At 38.4% G+C, this 22,216-nt stretch overlaps 1 protein-coding gene across 1 annotated transcript in view; it reads left to right on the forward strand.

The window, feature by feature from the left end:
- The window catches only part of SLC49A4 (solute carrier family 49 member 4), a 101,123-nt gene that overhangs the window by 62,257 nt on the left and 16,650 nt on the right, over nt 1-22,216 (forward strand). Inside the window, exons 6-7 of the mRNA XM_068980353.1 lie at nt 6,642-6,709; nt 11,210-11,337. Coding sequence (XP_068836454.1) covers nt 6,642-6,709; nt 11,210-11,337 — 196 coding nt within the window. The remainder of the gene's footprint in view (nt 1-6,641; nt 6,710-11,209; nt 11,338-22,216) is intronic.

The following is a 22,216-nucleotide window of genomic DNA, read 5'->3' on the forward strand; positions in this document are numbered from 1 at the left end:
GAGTATTTTTTACTACTCTGTTTTCCCCTTTTATTAGCTTGGTAGTTTTAGTCTCTTACTGTTTAGTGGTTATCCTAGAGGGTATAGAATGTACATTTCACTTATTAACATCTATTATGAATTAGAACTTTTACCTCTTCCAGGACTGTCCAAGGTCCTCAGAACCGTTTCATTCCATCTAAGCCTCAAGTATGTGTGTATACTTAGTTACTGAGTCATGTCACTCAGTGTTTGCGACCCCATAGACAGTAGCCCACCAGGCTCCTCTGTCCATGGGATTATCCTGGCAAGAATACTGGAATGGGTTGCCACTGCCTCCTCCAGAGGATCTTCCAGACCCAGGGATCAAACCCACGTCTCCTGCAGCTCCTGCTTTGCAGGCAGATTCTTTACCACTGAGCCACCTGGGAGGCCCACAGTGGGGTATTACTCAGCCATAAAAGAGAATTAATTCTGCCATTTGCAACAACATGGATATACCTAGAGAATATTATGCTTGGTGAAGTAAGTCAGATATATCAATTATGTGCAGAATCAAAAAAATATTACAAATGAATGTATATGCAAAACAGAAACAGACTCACATATAGAAAACAAACTAGTGGTTACCAAAAGGAAGAAGAAAATGGGGAGAAACAAATTAGGGTATGGGACTAAGAAATACAAACTACTGTGTATAAAATAGGTAATCAACAGGATTTATTTTATAGCACAGGGAATTAGAGCCATTATTTTGCAATAACTTTTAGTGGAATATAATCTGTAAAAATACTGAATCACCTGAAACTCATATAATACTGTAAATCAAGTATGCTTCAATTTAAAAAATAAGAATAGGTAATAAGGAGATCAGTCCTGGGTGTTCATTGGAAGGACTGATGTTGAAGCTGAAACTCGAATACTTTGGCCACCTGATGTGAAGAGCTGACTCTTTGGAAAAGACCCTGATGCTGAGAAAGATTGAGGGCAGGAGGAGAAGGGGATGACAGAGGATGAGATGGTTGGATGGCATTACCAACTCAATGGACATGGGTTTGGCTGGACTCCGGGAGTTGGTGATGGACAGGGAGGCCTGGCGTGCTGCGGTTCATGGGGTTGCAGAGTCAGATATGACTGAGCAACTGAACTGAACTGAACTGAACTGAAAAAACCATTCAAAATGAAACATATTTATTCTGCTCAAGGTTTGTAGGACTTCTTGAACTATGGCTTAATGTCTCATCAGTTTCAGAAAATTCTTAGCCAATGTCCCTTCAAAGCTTATGTTTCATTTTCTCTATTTCTTTTTCCTTCAATAATTCTAACCATACGTGTTCTGCTTTCATACTTCTTTCCTATATATTTACTCTCTATTCTTTCTATCCTTTGCCTTTCTCTGTTCAAACTGAATATTTTACCTAGCTTTTCTTCCAACTTATAATTTCAGTTTTCAGCTCTAATATGCTGTTAAACTCACCTGTGAGTTAATTTCAACTATTATGTTCTTAAGTTATAAAATTTTTATTCGATGCTTTTTCATAGTTTCCAAATTTCTGTAAAAATGCTTGATCTTGTCTTTTATTGTTTTTGAAACTATTAAAAATGGTTATTTGAAGTCTATATTTCCTAATCCCTTTATCTAGATCCCTTGTGGGTCTCTTTATATTTGTGATATTCATTCATGTTTTCATATGTGTTCAGTTATTTTTGACTGAGTGCTCAACATAGTTGTAGTGATAACTTAAGTTGTAGTGATAACTTAAGTTTTAGTGATAACTTAAGCTTGAAATGGTGTTCTTTTCCTCTAGAAAGTACTTATATTTTTTCTTAGGAGTCTAAGAATCACTTAATCAAGTTTCAAGAATTGAGATCATTTAAAACTGGGTTTTAGTCCCTCAGAATATGGTTCCATTTCTTTCTTTTTCTTTTTCTTTAAAGTTCCATTTCTCATTTACACCGCTCTTAGGCATGGTAGTGGTTTAATTGCCAAGTCGTATTTGACTTTTGCGACCGCATGGATTGTAGCCTGCCAGGCTCCTTCCATCCATGGGCTTTCCCAGGCAGGAATTTTGGAGTGGGTTGCCATTTCCTTCTCCAGAGCATCTTCCTGACCCAGGAATTGAACCCTGGTCTCCTGCATTGCAGGCAGATTCTTTACCAACTAAGCCACCAGGGAAACCTGCTCTTAAGTATCCTGTGGCTGCTGCTGCTAAGTCGCTTCTGTCGTGTCCGACTCTGTGCGATCCCATAGACGGCAGCCCACCAGGCTCCCCCGTCCCTGGGATTCTCCAGGCAAGAACACTGGAGTGGGTTGCCATTTCCTTCTCCAATGCATGAAAGTGAAAAGTGAAAGTGAAAAGTGAAATTGAAGTCGTTCAGTCATGTCCGACTCTTCGCAACCCCATGGACTGCAGCCCACCAGGCTTCTCCATCCATGGGATTTTCCAGGCCAGAGTACTGGAGTAGGGTGCCATTGCTTTCTCTGCTCTTAGGTATAGTCCCTGGCTAAAGCCTGGGGTTTCCTACAAGGCCAACCACCTAAGAGCAGGCCTCAAACTGGTATTTTTTTTCCTTCCTAGATTCATGAGGCTGTCAGTAGCTTTTCAGCCCCTTAGCTACCTTTTCTGAAATCAGTAGACACATCCCTAAGGAAAAAGTGCCCCCAAATACCCGGGCTTCCTTCTCATCTTATATCATGGTTCCAGAATTATGGATTACTTACTTGACTCTCTAATGCCTTCAGACATATTTCCCACTCCAGATTTTCTGCTTTGCAACCAGAAAATTAACCCAAATTACCTAGTGTGTCTTTATATAAGGAGAAAACCTTTTAATTTCCTCTTTTTCTGGATGGCAGGTATTCCAAGCATACTCAACTTCAGGAAGGAAAAGTGTAGCACCCATTCAGATGATGCTGATTTTGTAGATCTTATGATTCATGTTACAAAGCCTGAGAAGCCCTTCCAAGTATCTCTCTGTACAAACTCTTAAGAGATACAGGGACTATGAATCATGGTGTGTGAAGTCGCTCAGTCGTGTCCAACTCTTTGGGACCCCATGGATTGTAGCCTATCAGGCTCCTCTGTCCATGGGATTCTCCAGGCAAGAGTATTGGAGTGGGTTGCCATTTCCTTCTCCAGGGGATCTTCCCGACCCAGGGATCGAACCTGGGTCTCCTGCATTCCAGGCAGATGCTTTAACCTCTAAGTCACCAGGGAAGACCTGAATCATACCAGGTATAAAATAATATGAAATTTAAAATTAAATAAAAACAGATCTTCTGGGTTGGTGGACACATAGACACCCATCAATTAATTTGGACAGTCCCAAATTAATTAATTAAGTGCAAGCAAAGAAATTAACTAATTATTGGGGAGAATGTTATTAACTAAAGCAAATATTATGAATAGAGAAAGCAGAAAATGGCCTGAAAGGACCGGGGTTTGTACAGTCAGATATACAGTGGTTCTTCACCTGATGCAAGACCCCAGTGACTAGAGGATAGATGAGAATGTTTATGGAGACTTCATAGTATAATAGGCCTCAGTCCATAGTGTTCAGTTCAGTTCAGTCGCTCAGTCACGTCCGACTCTCTGCTACCCCATGAATTGCAGCACGCCAGGCCTCCCTGTCCATCACCAACTCCCGAGTTCACTCAAACTCACGTCCATCAAGTCGGTGATGCCATCCAGCCATCTCATTCTGTCGTCCCCTTCTCCTCCTGCCCCCAATCCCTCCCAGCATCAGAGTCTTTTCCAGTGAGTCAACTCTTCGCATGAGGTGGCCAAAGTACTGGAGTTTCAGCTTTAGCATCAGTCCTTCCAAAGAAATCCCAGGACTGATTTCCTTTAGATTGGACTGGTTGGATCTCCTTGCAGTCCAAGACCTCTCAAGAGTCTTCTCCAACACCACAGTTCAAAAGCATCAATTCTTCAGCGCTCAGCTTTCTTCACAGTCCAACTCTCACATCCATACATGACCACAGGAAAAACCATAGCCTTGACTAGACAGACCTTTGTTGGCAAAGTAATATCTCTGCTTTTGAATATGCTGTCTAGGTTGGTCATAACTTTCCTTCCAAGGAGTAAGTGTCTTTTAATTTCATGGCAGCAATCACCATCTGCAGTGATTTTGGAGCCCAGAAAAATAAAGTCTGACACTGTTTCCACTGTTTCCCCATCTATTTCCCATGAAGTAATGGGACCAGATGCCATGATCTTTATTTTCTGAATGTTGAGCTTTAAGCCAACTTTTTCACTCTCCTCTTTCACTTTCATCAAGAGGCTTTTTAGTTCCTCTTCACCTTCTGCCATAAGGGTGGTGTCATCTGCATATCTAGGTTATTGATATTTCTCCTGGCAATCTTGATTCCAGCTTGTGCTTCTTCCAGCCCAGGGTTTCTCATGATGTACTCTGCATATAAGTTAAATAAGCAGGGTGACAATATACAGCCTTGACGTACTGCTTTTTCTATTTGGAACCAATCTGTTGTTCCATGTCCAGTTCTAACTGTTGCTTCCTTACCTGCATATAGGTTTCTCAAGAGGCAGGTTAGGTGGTCTGGTATTCCCATCTCTTTCAGAATTTTCCACAGTTTATTGTGATCCACGCAGTCAAAGGCTTTGGCATAGTCAATAAAGCAGAAATAGATGTTTTTCTGGAACTCTCTTGCTTTGTTCGATGATCCATAGTGTTAATGAATGCTAAATGCAAGAAGAGAGGCCGTTCTGAAGAACAGAGAATCCTCTTGCCCCACATACCAGTAGTATGAAAGAAAAACTGTAGAGATGATTTAAGTTTCTGGTGTTATTTTTCTCCAGAGAACATTTATCTTTGCTTCTGGCCCCAGACGCTGGTAGAGCAAGTGTAAAGTTGTGTAAAGTTATTGTAATACTAAGAGTAGGCTAGTGAAAGTGAAGGTGAAGTCACTCAGTCGTGTCCGACTCTTTGGGACCCCATGAACTGTAGCCTATCAGGCTCCTCTGTCCATGGGATTTTCCAGGCAAGAGTGCTGGAGTGGATTGCCATTTCCTTCTCCAGGGGATCTTCCCGACCCAGGAGTTGAACCCAGGTCTCCCACATTGCAGGCAGACACTTTACTGTCTGAGCCACCAGGGAAGCCCAAGAGTAGGCTCAGAATGCCAAAATTCTGAGACTGAAGAAGACGTTTGTTTCTCATTCACATAGGTATTTAGGACGGTTTGCCTAATAATCTAGGACAGTTGTTCACAGTTTGGATTGCTCTCTTGCTTGCACTGATTTAGACACCTAGGTTGCTTCCACTTTGAAGCTCTTCTGTCTCCTAGGGCCTTGTCATTACATGCATGGGTGAAAATGGCTGACTGTCCAGATTCCAGCTGGCAGAGTGGGAAAGAAAGCATTGGAGGAGGCATACAGTTGCCTTCTAGGTTCTAGCCTAGAGATGGCACACCTCACTTTTTTCCACTTCCATTATTGAGAACTTAGTCATGTGGTCAATGTAGCTGAATATGGGCTAGAACATGTAAACTAGCTAAATGCCCTGGTAGGATAAGATATAATATATTTTGGTAGACAGCTGACCAGTTCTATCACATCTGTAATGAAAAATATGACTAGAAAAATATTAAGAGATAGAATTTAGTTTGGGCAGCACCCAAGTGCCAGGACAAATTTGAACTTTGTCCTATAACCACAAAGAAAGCCAATAACTGTTTCTGAGCAGGGAAGTGAAATGATTTGAAATAATTATTCTGGAAATATTGGGCAAAAAGATTGCTACTACAGGAGTCCAGAAGTACAAAATAAGAAAATAAGCAATTGTGATGTCCATGATGGGGAAGGAGAAAAGACAAAATGCACCAGTACTGTTCAGAACACATGGAATGTCAAGTATTGACAACGAACAGATATTGGGCACTTTGCATTGATTAACTTATTTAATTCTCAGAAAAACCCTCATTATCCCCATCCTACTAATGAGAAAACTGAGACATGGGGTGCGCATTGCGAAAGAAGCCAAGTCATAGAGTTAAAGCTACGTGAGTGATTAGCAAACGTAGGCAGCATTTGTAGATTGCTCTGAGCAAGTTTGTCCATGAAGGTAGGGAAGAGGCGAGACATTAGATGATGGAGAAACATCATTGGGTAACAACCAGAGCTCTGACCTTTATTGAGCACTTCCTGTATGTTGAATGCTGATCTAAGGTTTGCGTGCAAGTTATCTCACGTCCATGGTATAGGTAAGAAGACCTAATTTGCCCAGAGTCACAAAGCTAGTAAATGACAGGGCTGGAAATGTTTTCTTCAGGAGTAGAACGAGCTGTCCATTTGAAATCCAGCTCAAAATTCTTTGTCTTCTCAGGTACTAACCTGTGTTCTCTCTCTCTCCCACCGCAACCCTCTTTTTCCCCCATTCATCTGTGTTCTCTTAATACATTTTGACTTGGACCAGACATTTCAGCACTTAATTATTGCCTAGTACTTTCCTGGTATTTATTTAGATAAGTTTGTATTAACTAGTCACACATGAATCCTTTCATTTGATTCATTTTCTTAAATAGTATTTCCTAAATTTGACACCATTTAGCTATTAACATACTGATTAAAGACTATTTTTTCCATGCCTTCTAAACTGCAACATGATAATCTTGTATTAAATGTGTCTGCCACTTTCTTAACAGGTAGACGCTGGCTGGATTGGATTTTGGTCTATAGTTGGAGGCTGTGTTGTTGGAATAGCTATGGCAAGGTGAGAATATTTTACGGTAAACATGTGAGTGAGCAGAATCAAAAAAAAAAGCCCAAAGGGAAACTCAGCTACCCTAGATAAACATTAACGTTTAAGGAAAAGTAAAACAGGTAAAAGTCAAAAAAACGGACACTTGTTCAGGCTATAAGAAAATCCACGCACAGTAGGTAGAATTTGCTGCTACAAGAAACCTTCTCAGGAGTCCACTGTAAAATGCTCTTGGAGACTAGAGATGTATTTCCAGTGTATTAAGCTTCCTCTCTCCATATTTTTAAAGAACAGCATCTACAAATGGGACTCAAGGAAAGATGATACAATAATAAAGGCAGATTGATAGTTACCAGGAGTAGAAAAGAATTGAAGGGAATCATTCATAAGAGCATACCTAGAATTTTCCATGAAAAGTCAGTATCCTGATTAGCAAATATTTATTTCTGGCCTTTTTTGACAGGTATGACCCTATGGTTATCCCATTTTGATGAAAAGTGCCCATAAAGACTTTGAGTTTTATCAAACTCTCTTTAATCTTAACCCAATATGACAACACATTTTTAGAATGAGTCAGAATAAGGGAAAATCTCATTTATTCTAAAAAAAAAAAAAAGAATGAAAATGTCACTCATGTAGGTGACTACCTATAAAACCACTCTTGGTGTTTCCAGTGAGATAATATTCATTCACTTTTTGATCTGGGTTACAGATATGAATTTGGGAGTCATCCACCTGTAAGTAGTAAGTAAGGCCACAGCTGTAGGTGGGAATACCTAGGAAAATAGTGTAAGGAAAATAGTGTAAAGAAATAAGAGAAGAATCTAGGACTGAGTTTGAAAAACTCCAAAGACAAATGAGTGAGCAGACATGTAGGAAGAAACCTAGGGAAGTGCAACGTCATGCACTCTGAGAAGGAAATGATCACCAATGTAGGAGGCTCCTGAGATGGCAGGACTGATTGAGGAACATGTGAGAGTTGATTTGGGGCTCAGCTGAGGGGTGAAGGCAGGATGAAATGTGGAAGCAGTGAAAATGCAGAAGCATTTTGAGACATATTCCTTATAAAGGAAGGAAATAGCTGTGAGGTTGACAAAAATGTTTGGGATATAGTTTCTTGGGCTTTATTAATATGAGTATTATGGACTGAATGTGTCCCCTCAAAATTCATATATTGAGACTCTATTCTCCAGTGTGTTGGTATAAGGAGATGGGGCCCTTGAGACGTGGTATAAACTGAAAGTTCGTCTCCCCAAAATCAACCATTGAGATACTAATCTCCAGTGTGATGGTATTAGGAGATGGGGCCTTTGAGAGCTGATTGGGTCATAAAGGCAAAGCCCTCATGAATGGGATCAGGACTCATAAAAAGGACCACGAGAGCTCCCCTGTGCTTCTACCACGTGAGGACGCAGAGAGCAGTCGGCAGTTTGCAGCCCAGAAGAGGGCCTTACCAGAACTCGACCATGCTGGCACCCCAATTTCAGACTTCTAACCTCTGAAACTGTGAGAAATAAAGTTCTGTGGTTTATAAGCCAAAAAAAAAAATATTCATTCACTTTCCAAATCATTTTACCCTATTTAATCAAAAGCAAAATTGGGTAATCAACTTTACCAGGAAGGGAAGAATATAGCTACATATTTGGGGAGATCAAGTAAGATAGGTGAAACACCTAACTGTCTAAATACTTAAACATAATTGACACAGGATAATATTATATCTAGACCTTATAGTTTGCATAGTGTTTCTGGGCTAATAAAAGAATATATTGACACTTATTTCTAAATCACTTTTTCTGATGTTTTTATAAGTTAGGAAATATAATAAAATCAAAAAGCTAAAGAAGAATATGAGCACAGCTATTTGTATGAAATCACTACACTGATACTATCACTTTTGATAAGAATCCTATTTAATTTTTCTAATTAAATCTCCAAACCAATGATAGTGAGTCATCATTTACCAAATCCTTTTCTGAGCATCACATCAGTCAAAGAGGGACAAATTAGACATATATGCCTTTCTCTGTATTTTTTCTACAAACCCTTAATTTTAACTTTATGGAAATAGAACTAGAGGGGAAAATTAGAATGAGGACATTTCTGTTTTTAAATTGTTGAAATGGAAGTTTTAAAAAGTATAACCCTTACTCTGGAATCCAAAATCAATTATAATATCTTCTAAGCCTAAAATCAATTTTTAACTTATATTCAAAACAGCCTTTATGGGGTCCCTAGAATGGAATCTCCTTATAGACATGAGTGCTTTAGGTGATTGTTTTTTCATGCGTGTGCTTATGTTACTAAAGGTTGGGCTTCCCTGGAGGTTCAGATGGTAAAGAGTATTCCTGCAATGTAGAAGACTCAGGTTCGATCCCTGCATAGGGAAGATTCTCCTCGAGAAGGGACTAGCAACCCACTCCAGTATTCTTACCTGGAGAATTCCATGGACAGAGGAGCCTGGCAGGCTACAGTACATGGCATTGCAAGGAGTCAGGCACAACTGAGCGACTAACACTTTCATTTTCACATACTACTCGAGGTTACTACTAAATGTACTACTTTGGTCTTAACAGTACACTTTGATGGTATTAGCCCATTTGAAAGGACTAGGTCTCCAAAATTGGTGGTCAGTTTAGTCTTATGTGATCAGGCCCTGGAAAACTTACTCACTGTTCAATTTCACTCAACTGGTTGTACCAGAAAACTGTTGTATTCTCTCATACCAGCCATCTGCCTATCTCACCAGTAAGTTCATGCCACGTCACTTAATGTAAACCAAAAAAGTAATGAGCATAGAATTAAAACAATGCTCTTGAGGAGCATTTCCATCAAGCTGTGGAACATTTTTCAGAGTACATAAGAATTTTCTTTTTGTCAACTTTCATAGTAGAGAACTAAGCAAAGTCACTGGGCAAAGGTGCATCATTTTTCCCACCAAAAGATGGCATCAGCTCTCCTAGGAAGTCATTTTAGTCTAGATAACACCTTACAAACATGATTAACCACGTCATGTCAAATATCGTGCAAAATGAAAGAGAGTATTGCAAGTCATATCATTACCATAGAAATTAAAATCTATTTTACAAAAGCAAAGAGAAAACATGGTAAATGTTATATTTGTGAAGGGATCAGTTTTTCTACAATAGTAACAATTCTGAAGGACAGAGTAAGTTGTGTACAGGCAGAGGCAGACAATTGTGCTTATACAATCAGTGGTTCATCAGCAGATGAGGAAAAACGGTTGGCAAATGGACAGGTTTTTGGTCATGACTAAATAGTAAGTACCTCTACCAGGAGTTTCATTATAATTCAAGACAAAGCAGGATTTTCAAGAACTTAAAATCCTATGAACCATTATGAACAAATTTTGAGGAACACATTCAGGATTCTAGAGGTATGTTCTTGCTCTTACAAACCTTACAGTCTGATAGGGAAGAAAAGTAATAAATGCAAAAGCAAGAGATACTTCAATAAATACCGTGGAGAAAATAAAGAGTGTGAGGATGGGTTGGGGAGGGCCATGAGCACAGACAGCCTTCCTGAACTGAGACCTGAATGACCTAAGGAGTAAGCAGGAGTAAGTCATGTGACAGTCTGGAGATGCCAGCATTCCAGGACAGGGGCAGAAGCTACAGCTGCTAGGGGAAACAACCTTAGTATGTAGGAGAAACAGAAGCAGGGCTGTGGGAGTGAAGAATAGTAAGGCAAAGGGAAAGTGGAGGCAGAAACCAGATCATATAGGAAGGACCCCAAAGGCTCTGATGTAAGGATTTATATTTGGCTCTACATGACTGAATTTTGGGAGAGCTGACTTTGTAAGTTTTTACCAACATTGGCCCATTTTCTAAGACTAGGACATTATGTCGGAGAAGGCAGTGGCACCCCACTCCAGTACTCTTGCCCGGAAAATCCTATGGATGGAGGAGCCTGAAAGGCTGCAGTCCATGGGGTTGCTGAAAGTCGGACACTACTGAGCGGCTTCACTTTCACTTTTCACTTTTATGCATTGGAGAAGGAAATGGCAACCCACTCCAGTGTTCTTGTCTGGAGAATCCCAGGGACGAGGGAGCCTGGTAGGGAGCCTGGTGGGCTGCCGTCTCTGGGGTTGCACAGAGTCGGACACGACTGAAGCGACTTAGCAGCTTAGCAGCAGGACATTATGTGCTCATTATAGGATGTTTGGAAATTATAGAAAAATATATAAAGAAAGTAAAAGTGGCAATTAAAAACTAAGAATCTATCCTGTAACTTATATTAATAGATACATAACAGAGATCACATTTTATGTGTTTTTTAAAAGGAAAAAAAAAATCACACAGCAACACTTATCACATACAGATACTCATGCACACAAGCACATAAAATGTATCAGTTTTTAAAAACGTAAAAACTTGCTTTTAAAAGAATGCATTGAAAAGTTTCAAGATACTATTGTTTAATGAAAGTGTGTCATTGATGTAAAGAGTATTTTAAAAATCCAGCTAGGATTAATACATTGTTTCTTTCCAGGTTTGCAGATTTTATCAGGGGCATGCTGAAACTAATTCTGCTCCTCCTGTTTTCTGGGGCTACACTCTCATCCACGTGGTTCACCCTGACCTGTTTGAACAGCATCACACACCTTCCTTTAACCACAGGTAAACACAGACTGTTTTGAATTTTGAATGAATATTTTCAGTTTATTAAAGCATATATACACTGACAGTAGGGCTTTTACCATAAGTAATTGTTATGTATACAAACTCAATGAAACTAAGCCATGCCCGCGGGGCAACCCAAGACGGGCGGGTCATGGTGGAGAGGTCTGACAGAATGTGGTCCAGCGGAGAAGGGAATGGCAAACCACTTCAGTATTCTTGCCTTGAGAACCCCATGAACAGTATGAAAAGGCAAAATGATAGGATACTGAAAGAGGAACTCCCCAGGTCATTAGGTGCCCAATATGCTACTGGAGATCAGTGGAGAAATAACTCCAGAAAGAATGAAGGGACGGAGCCAAAGCAAAAACAATACCCAGTTGTGGATGTGACTGGTGATAGAAGCAAGGTCCAATGCTGTAAAGAGCAATATTGCATAGGAACCTGGAATGTTAGGTCCATGAATCAAGGCAAATTGGAAGTGGTCAAACAAGAGATGGCAAAAGTGAACGTCGACATTCTAGGAATCAGCAAACGAAAATGGACTGGAAACGGTGAATTTAACTCAGATGACCATTATATCTACTACTGCGGGCAGGAATCCCGCAGAAGAAATGGAGTAGCCATCATGGTCAACAAAAGAGTCCAAAATGCAGTACTTGGATGCAATCTCAAAAATGACAGAATGATCTCTGTTCGTCTCCAAGGCAAACCATTCAATATCACAATAATCCAAGTCTATGCCCCAACCAGTAATGCTGAAGAAGCTGAAGTTGAACGGTTCTATGAAGACCTCCAAGACCTTTTAGAACTAACACCCAAAAAAGATGTCCTTTTCATTATAGGGGACTGGAATGCAAAAGTAGGAAGTCAAGAAACACCTGGAGTAACACGCAAATTTGGCCTTGGAATGCGGAATGAAGCAGGGCAAAGACTAATAGAGTTTTGCCAAGAAAATGCACTTGTCATAGCAAACACCCTCTTCCAACAACACAAGAGAAGACTCTACACATGGACATCACCAGATGGTCAACACCGAAATCAGATTGATTATATTCTATGCAGCCAAAGATGGAGAAGCTCTATATAGCCAGCAAAAACAAGACTGGGAGCTGACTGTGGCTCAGATCATGAACTCCTTATTACCAAATTCAGATTCAAATTGAAGAAAGTAGGGAAAACTGCTAGACCATTCAGGTATGACCTAAATCAAATCCCTTATGATTATACAGTGGAAGTGAGAAATAGATGTAAGGGACTAGATCTGATAGATAGAGTGCCTGATGAACTATGGAATGAGGTTCGTGACATTGTACAGGAGACAGGGATCAAGGCCATCCCCATGGAAAAGAAATGCAAAAAAGCAAAATGGCTGTCTGAGGAGGCCTTACAAATAGCTGTGAAAAGAAGAGAAGCGAAAAGCGAAGGGGAAAAGGAAAGATCTAAGCATCTGAATGCAGAGTTCCAAAGAATAGCAAGAAGAGAATACAAAGCCTTCTTCAGTGATCAATGCAAAGAAATAGAGGAAAAGAACAGAATGGGAAAGACTAGAGATCTCTTCAAAAAAATTAGAGATACCAAGGGAATATTTCACGCAAAGATGGGCTCGATAAAGGACAGAAATGGTATGGACCTAACAGAAGCAGAAGATATTAAGACGAGGTGGCAAGAATACACAGAAGAACTGTATAAAAAAGATCTTCATGACCCGGATAATCACGATGGTGTGAGCACCCATCTAGAGCCAGACATCCTGGAATGTGAAGTCAAGTGGGCCTTAGAAAGCATCACTACAAACAAAGCTAGTGGAGGTGATGGAATTCCAGTTGAGCTGTTTCAAATCCTGAAAGATGATGCTGTGAAAGTGCTGCACTCAATATGCCAGCAAATTTGGAAAACTCAGCAGTGGCCACAGGACTGGAAAAGATCGGTTTTCATCCCAATTCCAGAGAGAGGCAATGCCAAAGAATGCTCAAACTACCACACAATTGCACTCATCTCACATGCTAGTCAAGTAATGCTCAAAATTCTCCAAGCCAGGCTTCAGCAATACGTGAACCATGAACTTCCTGATGTTCAAGCTGGTTTTCGAAAAGGCAGAGGAACCAGAGATCAAATTGCCGACATCCACTGGATCATGGAAAAAGCAAGAAAGTTCCAGAAAAACATCTATTTCTGCTTTATTGACTATGCCAAAGCCTTTGACTGTGTGGATCACAATAAACTGTGGAAAATTCTGAGAGAGATGGGAATACCAGACCACCATACCTGCCTCTTGAGAAATCTGTATGCAGGTCAGGAAGCAACAGTTAGAACTGGACATGGAACAACAGACTGGTTCCAAATAGGAAAAGGAGTACATCAAGGCTGTATATTGTCATTCTGCTTATTTAACTTCTGTGCAGAGTACATCATGAGAAACGTTGGACTGGAAGAAACACAAACTGGAATCAAGATTGCCGGGAGAAATATCAATAACCTCAGATATGCAAATGACACCACCCTTATAGCAGAAAATGAAGAGAAACTAAAAAAGCCTCTTGATGAAAATGAAGGAGGAGAGTGAAAAAGTTGGCTTAAAGCTCAACATTCAGAAAACGAAGATCATGGCATCTGGTCCCATCGCTTCATGGGAAATAGATGGGGAAACAGTGAGAGACTTTATTTTTGGGGGCTCCAAAATCACTGCAGATGGTGACTGCAGCCATGAAATTAAAAGACACTTACTCCTTGGAAGGAAAGTTATGACCAACCTAGATAGCATATTCAAAAGCAGAGATATTACTTTGCCGACTAAGGTCCGCTAGTCAAGGCTATGGTTTTTCCTGTGGTCATGTATGGATGTGAGAGTTGGACTGTGAAGAAGGCTGAGCGCTGAAGAACTGATGCTTTTGAACTGTGGTGTTGGAGAAGACTCTTGCATGTCCCTTGGACTGCAAGGAGTTCCAACCAGTCCATTCTGAAGATCAGCCCTGGGATTTCTTTGGAGGGAATGATGCTAAAGCTGAAACTCCAGTACTTTGACCACCTCATTCGAAGCGTTGACTCACTGGAAAAGACTCTTATGCTGGGAGGGATTGGGGGCAGGAGGAGAAGGGGACGACAGAGGATGAGATGGCTGGATGGCATCACTGACTCGATGGACGTTAGTCTGAGTGAACTCTGGAAGTTGGTGATGGACAGGGACGCCTGGCATGCTGCAATTCATGGGGTCACAAAGAGTCGGGCACGACTGAGCAACTGAACTGAACTGAACTGTCCAGCTGTCAGACCATAATTCCATCTAAGAAGGAACTGAAAATATTCCCTTTGGTATTTTGCATATGGAAATGTATAATATTTTGCCTAAGCTTACATAGCTTGGAAAATCATATCAGAGCATAATACAGAAATTTCTATCTTCTGTAAAGCCATTACATCATTGTTAAACAGGAAGGAAAATGAAGAAAGGCCAAAAGCTATGTTTCAAGTACACACCAGTAAAATTCTTTTAATGAGCAACTATAGGTTTATTTTTTATTTAGGCTTTTAAAAAATTTTTATTCAATCTATATAAACTAAAAACAGAAAGAAATAAAAAAGTTCACTATTTCCCCTACCCCTGACCTCTTGCAGCCACCAATCTGTTCTCTGTTTCTATGAGCTTGGTTTTTGTTTGGTTTTTGTTTTTTTGTTTGTTTTTAATTCCACATGTAAGAGAGATCATACAGTATTCGTCTTTCTGTATCTGACTTACTTCACTTAGCATAATATCCTCAAGATCAAAACATGTCACAGATGGCAAGATTTTGTTCTTTATGCCTGAGTAGTATTCTATTTATTGCATATATATTCCACAATTTACCCGTTGTTAGGATTAGGTTGCTTCCATATGTTGGCTGCAGTAATTAATGCTGCAGTGAACATGGGGGTGTGGATATCCTTTTGAGCTAATGGTTTCACTTCCTCAGATAAGAAATGAGATGGCTGAATCAAATGGTAGTTCTAATTTTAGTTTTTTGAGGAACCTAAGTACTGTTTTCCATAGTGGCTGCACTAATTTGCATCCCCACCAACAGTACACAAGAGTTTGCTTTTCTCCACGTCCTTCCCAACACTTGTTATTTCTTGTCTTATTGGTGATAGCCATTGTGACAGGTGTGGAGTGATATCTCATTGTGATTTTTGATTCATGTTTCTCTGATGATTAATGATACTGAGTTTCTTTTACATGTCTGTTGGCCATCTGTATATCTTCTTTGGAAAAATGGGTATTCAGATCTTCTGCCCATTTTTTATTGCATTGTTTGCTTTTTAGTACTGAAATGTATGAATTCTTAGTGTATTTTAGATATTAGCCCCTTATCAGATAAATGGTTTGCAGTTATTTTCTTCCATTCAGTAGGTTGCCTTTTCATTTGTTGATAGCTTCCTTTGCTGTGCAGGAGCTTTTTAATTTGATGTAGTCTCAGTTGTTAATTTTCACTGTTGTTCTTTTGGTGTCAGAAGCAAAAAATTATTGCCAAGCCCTGTGTCAAGGAGCTTATTGTCTCTTTTATATTCCAGGAGTTTTGTGGTTTCAGGTCTTACGGATTCAAGTTACGATTTCAAGGTTTTATGGATTCGAGTCTCTGATTCATTTTGTGTTAATTTTTGCATATGGTGTAAGATAGTGATCCAATTTCATTCTTTTGCATGTGGTTGTACCATTTTCCGAATATCATTTATTGAAGAGGCTGTTCTTCCCCATTGTATATTCCTGGCTTTTTTGTTGTAAATTAACTGACTAAGTGTACAGGTTTTATTCTGGGCCCTCTGTTTTGTTCCACTGTTCTGTGTCTGTATTTTTATGCTGGTACCATACTATTTAATTACTCTAGCTTTGTTATATAGTTTGAAATTAGGACATGTGATGCCTCCAGCTTTGTTCCTTTTTACAAGATTGCTTTAGCTATCCAGGGTCTTCTGTGGTTCCTCAAATTTTAGGATTGTTTCTTCTATTTAGACTGTAAAAAATACTATTGAAGGTTTGATAGCTATTGCATTGAATCTGTACATTGCTTTGGGTAGTATGGATGTTTTATCAATAGTTTTTCTTCCAATCTATGAGCATGGACTATCTTTCCACTTATTTGTGTCTTCTTCAGTTTCTTTAATTAATGTCATGTACACGACTGAAGTAGCAGCAGCAGCAGCAGCAGTTTTCAGTATACGGACCTTTCACCTCCTTGGTTAAACTTATTCCTAGATATTTTATTCTTTTGTTATAATTGGAAATGGGATTTTTTTCCTCGTTTCTCTTTCAAATAGTTTATTACTAGTATAGAGAAATGCAGGATTTTGTGTTGATCTTGTAGCCTACACTTTTACTAAATTTATTAGTTCTAACAGTTTTTTGATGGCATCTTCAGGATTTTCTATGTATAATATCATGTCATCTCCAAATAGTGTCAGTTTTGCTCTTCCTTCCCTGTTTGGATGCCTTTTTTTTTTCCTTTCCCAATTGCTGTGACTAGGACCTCCAAATACTATGTTGAGTAAAAGTGGGGAGAGTGGGCATCCTTATCTTGTTCCTGATCTTAGAGGAAAAACTTTCAGCTTTTTACCATTGAGTATGATGTTAACTGTGATCTTGTCATATATAGCCTTTGTTATGTTGAGATACATTCCCTCTATACCCTCTTTGTTAAGAGTTTTTATCATAAATGGATGTTGAATTTTGTCAAGTGCATTTTCTCTGTCTATCAAGATGACCACATGGTTTTCCACTCTTCATTTTGTTAACATGGTGGTTAACATTAACTAGTTAGCAGGTGTTGAACCAGTCTTAGAGTCTTTGAATAAATCCTACTTGATCATGGTTTATGATCATTTTAATTTATTGTTAAATTTGGTTTACTAACATTTTGTTGAGAGTTTTTTCATCTATATTCAGCAAGAATATTGGTCTGTAATTTTCTTTTTTTGTGTCATCCTTGTTTGGTTTTGGTATCAGGGTGATGTTGGCCTTTTAAAATGTATTTAGAAATTTCCCCCTCTTCTATTTTTTGGAAGAGTTTGAAAAGGAATTGTGTTAGTTCTCCTTTGAAAGTTTGGTAGAATTCACTAGTGAAGGCTTTTGGTCATGGACTTTTGTTTGTTGAGAGGTTTTTGATTATTGATCCAGTCTTTTTTGCTAGCAACTGATCTGTTCAGATTTTCTATTTCATCATGATTCAGGCTTTGTAGGTTGTATATTTCTAGGAATTTACCCATTTCTTCTAGGTTGTCTATTTTGTTGGCATATAATTGTATCATAGTAGTCTCTTATCCTTTGTGTTTCTGATATCAATTATAACATCTCTTTCATTTCTGATTTTATTTATTTGAGTCCTCTCTCTTTTTTTTCTTGGTGAGGTTAGCCAAGGAATACAATATTGGCAATTTACATATCATTAGCTCATCCAGTTGACCTGAAACATTTATAACTGCAGTCGTTTCTGATTGTTATTAGTATCATTTGGGAATCTATATTAATCTTTCCGTGGCTGCTATTAATAAGTTACCACAAATGTTGTTGTTCAGTCACTAAGTCATGTCTGACTCTTTGTGACCCCATGAACAGCAGCATTCCAGGCTTCTCTGTCCATCACTAACTCCCTGCGTTTCCTCACACTCATGTACATTGATTCAGTGATGCCACCCAAGCATCTTATCCTCTGTCGCTCCTTCTCTTGCCCTCAATTTCCCCCAGCATCAGGGTCCTTTCCAGTGAGTCAACTTTTCACATCAGCTGGCCAAAGTATTAGAACTTCAGCTTCAGCAGCAGACCTTCCAATGAATACTCAGGGTTGATTTCCTTTAGGATTGACTGGTTTGATCTCCTTGCAGTCCAAGGGACTCTCAAGAGTCTTCTCCAGCACCATAGTTCAAAAGTGTCAATTTTTTGGCCTTCAGCCTTCTTTATGGTCCAGCTCTCATATCCATACGTGACTACTGGAAAAACCATACCGCAAATGTAGTGACTTAAAAAAAAAAACAACACAAATTTATTATCTTACATTTCTGTAGGTTAGAAGTGAACTTGAATCTCACTAGGCTAAAGTCAAAATGTGGGCAGACTCTCGGGAAGAATTTGTTTCCTTGCCTTCTCTAACTTCTAGAGGCTGCCCACATTCCTTGGCCTGTGGCTCCCTTCCTCAGTCTGTAAAGCTAGCAATAGCAGGTCAAGTCATCATACTGCATCTTCTGTTTCTTCCCTACAAATCCTTCCTTCCTTCATCATTTGTTCCTTCCTTCCCTCTGAACATCATATTCTGCCTCCTTCCACTTTTAAGGATCCTTGTGATTACATTGGGTTTACTTAAAGTCAGCTGATTAGTATCCTTAATTCCATCTGCAGCCTGAATCCTTTTTTGCCATGTTTAACATATTCACAAATTCCAGGATCTCACACATGAATATCTTTTAGGGGAAGGAGAGGACATTATTCTGCCTGCCACAGGATCTTTTTAGAATTACTTTGACAGATTATTTTATAAGCCAAGAGGGCTCTGTTATTGCTTTTTTACTTTAACAAAAGATTGTTTAAAATGCATATTTTTATTCCATTTGAAAGTAATATTCAGCCACTTTTTAGATTATATGTTTAATTATGGGATTATTTGTTATAAAGGTAGACTGTAGGCTTATTTAATGTAACAAGCACTTATATGGATAGGAATATAGGAGAGTCTGAGAGTGGCTCTATGGGGACCTGTTACCCAGTGGCATGGACATTCCGTGAGACTCCATCCATAAGAGGATGATTCCTTTTGGCTGCATGTAATTAATATATATTCTATATCCCAAGTTGGATTTACATGCTCTGTAATAAAAAGATCAGAAGTTTGCACATCAGAGGCATCAAATCTTTCAAAGACAACCATTTATTTAGGAGTGAGTATAGTGACAATAGGGCAGTGGGGTAAGATATACCCAGCACTACCAAACTGTACCAACCCAGCTGTGGCTATTTAAAAATGAAATTAAAATCCATTTCTTTTAACAGTGGATATTATTTTTTTTAATGGCCACTAAATTATTAAGACATATAGATATTTTTATTAAATTGTTTGAGCCTAGATGGACAGGGAGGCCTGGCGTGCTGAGGTTCATGGGGTCGCAAAGAGTCAGACATGACTGAGTGACTGAACTGAACTGAACTGAACCATGTAATCAACAGAATTCTTAGCTATTTTCTTTGACTTTGAGGCAACACTAAAAAATTACTGAGATACAAATGGTGCTGAGAAGGAAGATTGGAAACCTCTGCTCTTTACATCCTGCTAGTATTCCCTCTTTTCAATGTTTATTTTTTTGCCTATAAATCCCAGTTGTCCAGAGTAATCTTTTTTGGATACTTCACACTTTTAATATACTAACATTCCTTCATTAGAGTTTTGAGCAGTTTTGGCAAGTATTCTGAGCCAGAAATATTTTTTTCATTCTGGTGTAGTTTCAGATTTAGCAGTTATTCAGCATTCTGGTGGAACAGTTTTAGTTTACAGTTCTTCTTGTTCATGGCATTACACTCAAAAGTTTTTTGTGATACTGTATGTCAAGTATGCATCTGTTAGATTTCACAAGAACACAGTCGTGAGTACATGATGAACAGACTTTTTTCCTTGAATTAAGTGTAGAATATTCACTATAAGATAGTATGTTCATTGAATCGCCTATATTTTCTATTTGACCTGATAAAATTAACAGTTTAATCTTTGGATGGCAGCATTATAAATTTAGTTTTTACCTCCTTTTTTTGTCTGGACTTGTAACAATGAGCTTGTTTTACTTTACATATAAATATGCTCAGAAAGCATATTTATTAATATATTTGAAAACTATGCATCTTTTTTAATCTTTAAAGGAAATTGATGTAATTGATCCCAGTCAAGACTTATTTTCCTGTTCTGTCCTTAAAAATAATTATGTTGGACAGAAAGGAAAGCAGAATTCTGAAATAAACCAAGGCTAGAATTGAGAAATTGAGTTTGAGGTAGATGTCCTAACCACTGAATTCATAAATTCTCCTGTTTTCAAATGTCAGTTTATTAATGTCACTTAGAAGCTCCCGAATGATACATTTTTAACTTATAAATACACTGGATTAAGGTCTAGATTTGTTCACATACATTCTCTGAATTATCAGAGTATTGTTTTCTCTTTCCCTGATACTTACCAATTAGTAATTACTTGAATATATGTCTTATCTTCATATCAGCCTGGAAATATGGAGCATGGACTTTTGCCTTATAAATTCTGACCCCAGCTCCACCCTAGTACCTAGCACAAGCCCTGAATAATGAGTGAATGAGTGAATGAATGAATGAATGAAGTATATTTTATCTCCATTTTGAATCTCAATAGGTATGACTTATTGCCAATAATAGTCAGGAAGCTTGGCCACTCTTTATTATTCAGCACTAGCTATAGGAAGGTCAAAGGGCACATTTTAATAGAACAATGGAGAATTTGAATAAATCTGTCACAGATACTCTTTCTTAAGGCCTTTGTAAAAGTCTGACCTAATTCCTTTTAAGTAAAAAGTTTTGATGAAAGGGAACTTAGTACAAAATCTAATTATAGACACATCTAGACCTTTAGGCTGATATTTCAAGTCAGTGATGGGAAATTCATGTTTCTTTTTTTTTAACCAGAGTCATTCTTTTTTTAATCAGGAAAATGTCTAGTCTTTTTCCAATTTCTAGCAAAATTATTATTTCTACTATTACTTTTTATAAATCAGAAGAATCTGCATGAAAAGTATTTGAAAATATACACCTTAATTATAACAACATAATAAATTAAAAGCTATTAATTTTGTTCAACCCACGTGTTATAAGTTCTACTACTGCTAGAACCTTCTAATGTAATTTTTTGTAGTTCACTGATCTTGATATTACTGTTGCCATCTCTTCAGAAGAAAAACTAGATTATTCCATACTATCTCAAGGTATACTATTTTCATATGTGTACAAACATCCTCTTGAAGGTTCTCAGTGGTATGCTTCTAATATTTCTGTAGGGAAACTCAATATTTAATATTGTATTATGTCTTCATTAATTGAATTAGCTGTAATAGGGAAATAAATAAACTCATGATTAGATGACTTTCAAAATCTTGACTCTTATGCTAAAACAAAACTATGAAAATATATTATTCACCGTATCTGAGAAATGTCTAGCCTTGCTAGCCACAATTCACATGTCATTTTCACTGAACAGATGAGTACTTTGAAAATGACATTTTGAAAAATGTTAGCACTTTGGTGTTGAGTTGTTGAAACAATGTAATTTAACTGTTTAACAGAAGATGCTTTGGGAGAGGTTCTTTAATGCAAGTTCCTAGAATGCCCAGGGGGTGATAATAGGTAGGGGGGCCCCTTGAGGGTAGTAGCCCACTAAAAGCTGACTTCAAATGGTAAGTGAAGAAAGTTTGTATTGAAAATCATGTGAAATGTATAGACTAGAGAGTAATCCTCTTAATATATTTTCATGCATTTTACCTTTGCTAAGATAATTATGTCCCATTTTAATAGCATGCAAAGAGATAAAAACAAACACTTGCCCCAAAATGAGGGGAAATGAGAAAACTCAGACAAGGGTGATGAGCATAATTAAAGAAATGCACATTATTAAGGAAATTAGAGATTTTAAGCTTTAAAGAAAGAAGGCTAAGTAGTCAATTATTATTTTCAGTTTCATGAACTAAAAGTGAATTACTCATGTTCGTAACTGATTAATGGACAAAAATAGAACAGGGATTAAAAGACGAGAATAGATTTATGAAAGGCTCAGCGAAATGCTTCTTACTGAAGAAGGTCTTGTAATATTCATCCATGGAGATTTTCAAGGGAAACAAGTCTTCAGGTAGAACCTG

This window comes from Capricornis sumatraensis, chromosome 1 (assembly GCF_032405125.1).
Source record: "Capricornis sumatraensis isolate serow.1 chromosome 1, serow.2, whole genome shotgun sequence".
Classification (NCBI taxonomy): domain Eukaryota; kingdom Metazoa; phylum Chordata; class Mammalia; order Artiodactyla; family Bovidae; genus Capricornis; species Capricornis sumatraensis.